This window comes from Vidua chalybeata, chromosome 18 (assembly GCF_026979565.1).
Source record: "Vidua chalybeata isolate OUT-0048 chromosome 18, bVidCha1 merged haplotype, whole genome shotgun sequence".
Taxonomy (NCBI): Eukaryota; Metazoa; Chordata; class Aves; order Passeriformes; family Viduidae; genus Vidua; species Vidua chalybeata.
The window spans coordinates 11,645,003-11,653,574 of record NC_071547.1 but is presented as its reverse complement, the minus strand read 5'-3'; the positions used below and the strand labels follow the sequence as shown (position 1 = coordinate 11,653,574).

Sequence of the window (8,572 nt, the reverse complement as noted above, 5' to 3'; positions counted from 1 at the left end):
GCCTCCCGGCAGGCCCCTGAAGTCCATCTGTAGTCCCACACACTGTGCGGGGGTGGGCTGGGGCACAGCGGGGATGCTGCCGACCTCCAGCTTGGGGATGGAGAGCGGGATGGTACCGGGCGGGGGGCGCAGCGCCCGTGGGCTCCGCCAGCCCCCGCTCCCCGCCTGTCCCTGTCACCGCGGGCAGGGACCCGCCGGGCGCGAGGGGCTGGCCGGGGGCCGGGCTCTCCCCGCTCCCTCCTAGCAGCCGAGGAGTTAAAAACTCAGCCAGGGTGATGAATATGTAAGAGCAGAGCCCAGGCTGGAGCTGAGCATCTCCCGGGCTGCGGGCGCTGCCAGCGCTGCCGCTCGCCCCAGCCCAGCACCGGGCGCACAGCGGAGGGACGGGACGGGACGGGGAGGTGCGGGGGTCCCCCCGCTGCCCCGCGCCGCTATGGGCCCCACCGGGCTCGGCATAACTTTCCTGACACTGCCCCTCGTCGTGCGAGCGGCCGCGGGAGGTGAGCTGCGCCCGGGGCGGCGGGGCCGGGGTCCCGCGGGTGGAGAGGACGGGGGCGCGGTGTTGGGGGGGCTTCGGGGGCGCCGCTTTTTCCATTCCCTCCCCACGTGTCGAGGACTGATGCGGGCTGAGAGGTTGGCAACAGGGACTGGGGGACCTAGTCTGTCCCAGGAGCCCTCCTCTGCCCTCCCACCACCCCCTCCCCGCTGCTGGATGGCCCTGAGTGCTGCCGGGCACGGGGGGTCTCGAGGTGGTGGGACCAGGGCCCCCTTGGGACAGTGGGATCTTGGGCTTCAGCCCATGCACCCCACAAACCTGCACCACCGGGAAACACCAATGAGGACGAAATCTCTGAGCGAACGGGTGCTGCCGTCCCGGGCCGGGGCGCTGGAGGCTCACCTGCATCCGGGCCAGGCTGGGGGCGCCCAGCGGTACCTTGGCTCCTGCCGGAGGATGCTCGAGGGCTGCTGCGTGCAGGTCTGAGGATTTCCCAGGAGTTCTGCTTGCCTCTGGACCCCAAGATCCCTGCTCTGGGGACTGTCGGAGTCCTGCCTGCTCTGTCCCACTCCCAGTTCTCCTCTGGGGCTGGTGTCTCCTGTACCACTGTAGTGAGACTGTGGATGCAGTGCCGCAGGCTGGGGCCTTGAGCAGCACAGGTGGAGGCTGGCAGGGCTGCCTTTGTCCTGCTGCTCCGAGCGGCTGTGGCTGGCACGAGAGCACGGCTCGGCTCGCCTGCAGCCGGCCCACTGCCATGGCCCCTCGGCCATCAGTGGGGACCCTTCAGTGGGCTGGGCAGCACCGGGTTGTTCTGTGCCTCCTGCCAGGAGCAGAACGGGGAGCTGAGGAGGGAAGGGGTGCACTGCCCAGCTCCCTCTGCAGAGCTGATGGCCCTGGGTGGGTGTGCAGCCAGCAGAGCAGGAGCAGGCCGCCAGCTTTCTCGGCATCCCCTCAGTGTCCCTGCACCTGCTGCGCCAGCGCTTGTCATCGAGCCCGTGGTACCCAGAGCCGCCAGAGCACTGGTGGGAGCTCGGCAGCTCTGGCTGAGGTGGCCCTGAGCGATGGGACCGGCCACCATCCCCACAGCGTGGGCCCGGGCCTGCCCACCGCCACCTGCTGCAGCCCCCAGCAGCCGCCTGCTGCCGCTGCCAGCGCACCCGCGGGAGCCGCGGGGACACTGGGCACGGCGGGGACACCGGGCACGGCTGCGGCTGCTCCGCTCGGCTCCCGCTCGCCCCTGACTGCCAGGGGCCGCTGCTGTGGGGTGAGGGGCATGGAAAAGGGGGGATGGCCCCATGAGAGTTGGGGAAGGAGCACAGCGAGCAGGGAGGTTTGGCTGCCTCGGAGCAGCGATACTGAGGGAGGTTTCCCTGTGAAGCGTGTGGGGGAGGCAGGGAGGGTGTGAAAACACTAGTGCCAAAAATAACCGTGATGAACACAAGTGTTGGCGGGACCCCGGGATGCACTGGGGGATGTCCTCATTGTCAGGGGTTTGGGCACGGCCATAGGTGGGTTTGGGAAGGGGTGCCTGTCTCCATCACCTGCCCTGAGCTCTCCTTTCTCCTGCAGGGCAGTGGTGTTACGACTCACAGGACCCCCGATGTGGTGAGTGGTGCCAAGCGTGGGTGTGTTGAGCTGTGCAGGGCTCAGATCCTCGTGTCTCCCCACAGTGCCCAGCTGAGAGCACCCTGGGCAGCATCAGCAAGGCCCAGTGGGGAGTGTGGCATGGAAAAGGGTAAATCCCCTCATGGGAATGGTTAAAGGAGCTTCACTTTCAGGGGTGTTGCTGTGGAGACTTGAGAAACACCTGAGCTGTTTGGAGCAACTCAGCCCCAACCCCTCACCTCAGCCAGGTTCGGGTGCTCCTGGGGCAGCACCAGCTTTCCCCCTTCCACCTAAAACAAATTAAGTCCAGGTTTTAAGATACTCTATTAGAAACCCTGTGCAATGTAGGCAGCAAGGGGGCCTGGGGGTCCAGGGGCCCGACTGAGGAGGGACAGCTCCCTTTGAGCAGGCAGCAGCCCTGCCTGGATGGGGAGGGAAGCATGGCTGGGGGCACTTTGTCTCAAAACACACAAATACAAATTACAAATAGCTTGTAAAAGGTTAATTAAAGATCATCAAGCATTTAATCAGCCGTTACAGCCCAACTGTTTTATAGCTGTTGGGTTTACATGCCCTGTGGCTTGTGAGCGTGGATTGCTGGGCTCCGCTCATCCCTGTCGGAGCGAGGCTCGGTCTTACCCGGTTTAACATTGCTGGGCTGGCAGCGAGGGCAGGTTTTGGCAGGACAGAGGGACCGGTGGGAAGCGGCTGGAGCAACATGGGGCCGGCTGTGTGCCCGCAGCAGAGCCATGTGGAATGCCTCTCCCCTTATTGAAGGCACCTGGTAATCTGTGGGGCCACCCAGTTACACCGTGCCAGGAACCTGGTGGGATGGTGGCATGGCCAGGCTGCAGCTCCCAGGGCTTCCAGGCAAAAAGTTGCCTGAAGTAACGAGAGGAGAACATAAAGGGTAAGGGCTGAGCCCAGGGGCTGGAGGTGGGATACAGCCCACAAGTGTCTGTGGTTTTGCCTGCCCAAGAGGAAGGTAAACGTCAGAGCTGAACATGGGGCACTGCTGGGGGAACAGTTCCCCAAACCCTGGCTGTAGGCAAAGGTGGCCCAGCCATGATGTGTGTGTGTGAGAAGAGCCAACACTACCTGCTGGGATGTGCTGAGCTCCCCTGGGAAAGGAGATGCCCCGCGAGGACAGGGCTGGAAACACTGAGGGAACTCCTGTTCACCAGCTGGGACTGAGACCAGATACTGGTGGTGCCCAGTGCTGACACCTCTATCCTGGGCTGCACCAGGAGGAGGAGCGGGGTGCCGTGGCAGCCACACTGGAGCAGTGAACGGCAGGGTGGCTGGCTGGCTACGTCCTACAGCTGTGGGCTGCCACAAGGTTTGCGAGAAGAGATGATGCTGAGGCAATGGGGACAAGCCACATATATGGGTTGGTTGTGTGGTCTGGCCATGGTGGCAGCCATGGGGACACTGCTCACAGCCCCCAGGCAGCACTGTGGGTTCGCAGTGGGTGCAGTCGGCTGCCAGCACTGCTGTGTCCTCATCCAGCTCCTACCATAGTGACCCCCCCACCCCAGGAGCTGCTGATGGGCATCGTGTGGTCACTCTGGAACCTGTGTAGGATTTGTTCCAGGATGAGTTGTGTGGCCAGGTTGCACTGTCACCTGTCACAGCTGGACAGAACCAGTGTGAGTAGGTTGAACATGCTAAAACCTGGCCACAGGCAGAAGGGGCAGGGAGAAAAGCCTGCCCTTCACCAGTGTCAATGTGGACGCTGCTGCCAGGCTAAATATAGCCCCTGGCCCCTCGAGGAAATCCTGCTGAATTATGGATGAGGCTGCAATAAACCCCTGCTCATCAATAGGAAGGAAACTTAGCCAGGCAGGAAAGCAGTTCCCATGGGATGCAAGAGACCACGGCCGGGCTGGCAGGGACAGGAGGGCTGGTTGGGAACACAGCCACCGCTGGCCTTGTGTCCCCCTTTGGGTGGTTTGGTGGCTGCCCGTGGTGCCCCTGCTCCTCCTCTGCAGGGCCCAGCCACTGGAAGGAGCTGAAAGCCACATGTGGTGGCGACAAGCAGTCCCCTGTGAACATCGACAGGCGCCGGCTGCAGCGGGATGGTGGCCTCGGGGACATCCTCTTCGAGGGTTACGACCAGGCTCCCCCTGGCAAGTGGAGGCTGACAAACAATGGGCACACAGGTGCGTGCTGGGCACCTTCTCCTGCCCCAGTTCGCCAGTCACCATCCTGACTGGGGCTTGGCTCTGGTGCCACTCCTGGCTGCTGCAGGATCCCATGCAGATGAATGTTAGTGCTGGGATGAAGCTGGGGGAGAAGGAGCTGTGCCAGGGCTGTTCCCCATCCTAAGCCTCCCCTCACCCTGTCCTGCTGCCCTTGCAGTGATGCTGAACCTGGCGAGTGAGTCGGCCTCTGAGCACATCACCATCAGTGGCGGGGGCCTCCCCGGCAGGTACCGCGCAGTCCAGCTCCACTTCCACTGGGGCAGCCCGGCTGGGAATGGTTCCGAGCACACCCTCGATGGGCGCCAGCTCCCCATGGAGGTACGTGAAAAAAAGCCCCCATCGTGTTCTGGGGTGCCCAAGCCCTTGGTGCGATGGGAAGGGGTGATGCTGGGGCACCCCAAGGCTGTCGTGCAGCTGGTGACTGGGCTCTGCAACTCTGCACTGGTGGCTTCAACCGTGCTCCTGCACGGGCACCTGGGTGGTCAAAAAGCAGCTGATGTGAGACTTGAGGTGTTTCTTTACCATGCATGGGCCAGGCTGCTTCATCCAAGGCACTCATTGGGGTTTGGGGGGCTCTGTGCCCTGCTGGGACCACACACTGAGCTAGTGAATGCAACTGAGAGCAAGCAGGAGCGTGCTGTGCCAAGCACATTGGGATCCTTCTGGATGAAAGAGGCTCTGCGCCTCTAAAATATTCATTATCTGCCAGAGGAAAGTAGAATTTATGTTCTGTGTCTGGAGAGCACCTCGGGACTGCTGGCCCTCTTTTGCACACCCTTCAAAGGATGCTTGCTTTATTGGGGTGCTTTGATCCTCCAAGCACCCACCCCACAGAAATGCCAATAGGACCAGAAGGGCTTTACTGAGGTTGACTCACAGTCTGGCCATCCCATGCTGGCTGGAAGGATCCATAGCAGAATGCCCTGCTGCCAGGGTGTTGGCTGGGGGCAGTTGTGCACGCCTGACTCCTCGTGCTTTCCTCAGATGCATATCGTCCACATGAACGCCAAGTACCAGACACTGGCAGAGGCCAAGGGGCATCCCAGTGGGCTGGCTGTCCTCGGCTTCTTCTTCCAGGTGGGTCTGCAGGGGCCCCCTAGAAACTGGTGCTGGTGGTGCAGCTGGGTGAGCATTGCATGGGTGTCCTGAAGGAGTGGGAAGGGGCAGGGAGGCTGGGTCAAGGCCAGGAGAGGCTGGGGAACCCGGTGACTACAAGAGAGGGCTGGCTGGGAACCTTCCCCACTGCTCTGCAACAGGGGAGGCTGGTTCTGCCTGTGGTTGCTTGACAGGACAGGATGACCCAGCTCTGCCCTGCTCAAGCTGTGCCTGACTTCAACCACTTATTCTCCCCGTACACAGGTCTCTGAAACAAGTAACACCAACTACAACACCATCGTGGCGGGGCTGAGGAATGTCTCCCACGCTGGTGAGTCACCTCCTCATCAGAGCAGGGTAGGAAAGGGGGGACCCTGCTGTGGGAGGGCAGGGATGCACCCCAGTGGGTTGGATGGGGAACCTGCTGGTCTCTGGGTTCATCTGCTGAGGGGAAATTATTGGGGGTGGCCCTGCCGTCCCCACCACATCCCTGGCAGGGGACAGGCTGAGTGCCCCAGTCTTGCCCCCACAGGGGACTCTGTGGATTTGGCCTCCACGTTCCGCCTGAGCACGCTGCTGCCGCGTTCCGCCCAGCTCTCCGGCTACTACCGCTACCAGGGCTCCCTGACCACCCCCGACTGCAGCGAGGCCGTCGTCTGGACTGTTTTTGAGGAGCCAGTGGAGATTGGCCGGGAGCAGGTACTGGCATGTACAGCTCCACGTGCCAGCACCCAAAAGGCTGGATGCCCAGGGTGACCTCTCTCCTTGTCCTTCCTGACCCCTGAGCAAGAGCACAGGGAAAGTCATCTCTATAATAATGCTCCTGGCAACTTGGCAATTAATTAATTTTATGAGGGTTAAGTAATGGAGATGTGGCCACCTGCCAGTGGAGAGAAATCCCATCCATACTGCACTCCTGCCCAGCCCTGGCATTCAGAAAGAGAAATGGGAGTGAATCCACTGAAGCTCAGTAGAGGCTTCAAGGAGATGGATGGATGCATGGCTGGATGCAGGGATGGATGCATGGAAGGAAGGAAGGAGTTCTCCTCTGCTGCTCAAGCATCTTAGTAGATGCCTTTTCTTGAGGGAGTCATGGGCCAGCCGCTTTCTAAGTGCTCACTGTTGGCACCAAAACACAATTAGCTCCTTTAAAACTCAAGACCTGATCCTTGTAAGGATCTGCCTCTGTGCTTACCTATGGGTCTGGCTTCAGCAGAGCAGTGAGGGGTGGTGGGAGGACACCCACTGCTGTGGGGCCATGCCATGGGTCCTGTGCCATTAGCAGTGGGGCAGTATGAGGTGGGCTGGCAGCAGGCAGGGGCCTGGGGTGCCTGACAATGCAGCTGCCCACCCTCCCTCTCTCCCTGCACAGCTGAAGGCATTCGTCAGCACCCTCCACTTCCCACTCGAGGGATCCACGCTCCTAAAAATGATCAACAACTTCCGCCCGCCGCAGCCCCTCCGCAGCCGCAAGATCTTTGCCTCCCGCGGGGCCACAGCCAGCGGTGGGTCCCTGCACCGGGGCCACCACCAGCTCCTCTCACCCCTGCTCCTCCTGGCCCTGCTCAGCCTCTTCTCGCCAGCCCCATAGGTCTGGCCCTGCTGCAGTGGAGATGGAGGCGATGCGTCTTGTTCATGGGAAATGGGAAACAAGGAAAAAAAAGCACGTTGAAACCTTGGCTGGGTGAAGATTTTGTGAACCTGCATCTCTGCAGAGGTGAATCTCTGCAAGCCTGGAGCTGCCCTGGGATGCCCTGTGGATGGGCAGCGGGAGCTGCTGGGAGGGGGATGTTGTATTGACTGGAATAAAGCCAAGGTCCTGTCAGTGGGTTGCTGCCTCTTCTTTTGCTGGCTCTGTGTCCCTTTGCCATCTGGGGCAGGTGCTTGGCATGGCACTGTGGCGTCGGTGGGGGGGATCTAGGGGTGGTGTCTGGGTGGTATTCAGGGATATCCCCTGCGTGGCGGTGCAGGCAGGCAGGAAAGAGCCAAATGCTGGCCGGCCGTGGCTCGGGATGCATGCAGTCCCTGTGCTGCAGACGCTGCCCTGTCGCTCTCCCCAGGGCTGGGGCTGGCTGTTGGAGGGATGGGGGTGTCACTGGGAACTCCCCCATCCAACTGGCTGTTGGAGGGATGGGGGTGTCACTGGGAACACGGCACCTACAGTGCCCTTGTGCAGGACACAGGGATCTTTCCACGGAGCTCATTTTGTGCTGGCAGGAATAACTGCAGCTGCCGGGGCAGGGCTGTGTGAGTGGGGTGGTTCATTAATTAATGTGCTGGAGCTCCAGGCATGTTCCCATCTTCTCCTGAATTATGGGTGAAGAGCACAGGCTGTTATCTGGGAGAAGAGGGGGCAGGCTGAGGTTTTTCATAATTTCTGGAGGGATCCACTGCCAGTACCGGGCTCCAGCGGTGGCCGCACCACCCGCGGGTCCTGAGCACCCCCCCGCGGGTCCTGAGCACCCCCCCGCGGGAGGCTCCTGGGGGAGGCCCTCGCTGCAAGAGGCTCTTCCTGGGCGGAGGGGCCACGTCGCAGATCCTCGATGCCCACTCCGGGGACATGTGGCTCTGTGATCGCCCTGGAGCTCAGGGCTGGAGCCGCGGGACACGGGGACACGCCGGACACGCGGGGGCGCCGCGGGCACGCGCACGGAGAGGTGCCCGCGGCGGCTTGGCGGCCGCCAGGGGGCGCCCTCCGCACGGCCCCGACACCGCCACCTGTGCCCCGTGTGCTTCTGTCCCCATCCCCGACACCGCCACCTGTGCCACGCGTGCTTCTGTCCCCATCTCCGACACCGCCACCTGTGCCCCGTGTGCTTCTGTCCCCATCTCCGACACCGCCACCTGTGCCCCGTGTGCTTCTGTCCCCATCCCCGACACCGCCACCTTTGCTTCGTGTGCCTGTGCCTCATGGCCCTTTCTCCCTTGTTCTTGTATCCCTGTCTCTGCCACCTGCATCACGTGTCCATGTGCCTGTGTCCCTGCGTCCTGCCATCGCCGCCTGTGTCCTTCTGTCCCTGTTCCCCATGTCCTTGGAGCCCTTTCCTTTGTGTCCTTTCGCCCCTGTCCCCCGAGTCCTGTGCCCCTATCCCTTTGTGTCCTCATTCAATTTTCCCCTCTGCCCCTATTCCCTGTTCTTGTCCCCTGTGTCACTGGCTCCCATGGCCTCTTG

General features: G+C 62.0%; 1 protein-coding gene across 3 annotated transcripts; it reads left to right on the top strand.

The window, feature by feature from the left end:
* The first annotated feature begins 245 nt into the window (after positions 1-245).
* On the top strand, positions 246-7,225 carry LOC128796958 (carbonic anhydrase 15-like). 3 transcript variants are annotated; one of them, XM_053959053.1, is made up of 8 exons: positions 246-500; positions 2,066-2,101; positions 4,093-4,263; positions 4,463-4,623; positions 5,290-5,382; positions 5,665-5,731; positions 5,933-6,099; positions 6,773-7,225. In XM_053959053.1, the coding sequence occupies exons 1-8, from the start codon at positions 434-436 to the stop codon at positions 6,989-6,991; spliced, it is 981 nt and encodes a 326-aa protein (XP_053815028.1). In that variant the 5' UTR covers positions 246-433; the 3' UTR covers positions 6,992-7,225. The 3 variants fall into 3 exon arrangements, with proteins under 3 accessions (XP_053815028.1, XP_053815029.1, XP_053815027.1); XM_053959054.1 differs by lacking the exon at positions 4,093-4,263; XM_053959052.1 differs by lacking the exons at positions 246-500; positions 2,066-2,101 and having other exon boundaries at positions 2,108-4,263.
* The last annotated feature ends 1,347 nt before the right edge of the window (positions 7,226-8,572 follow it).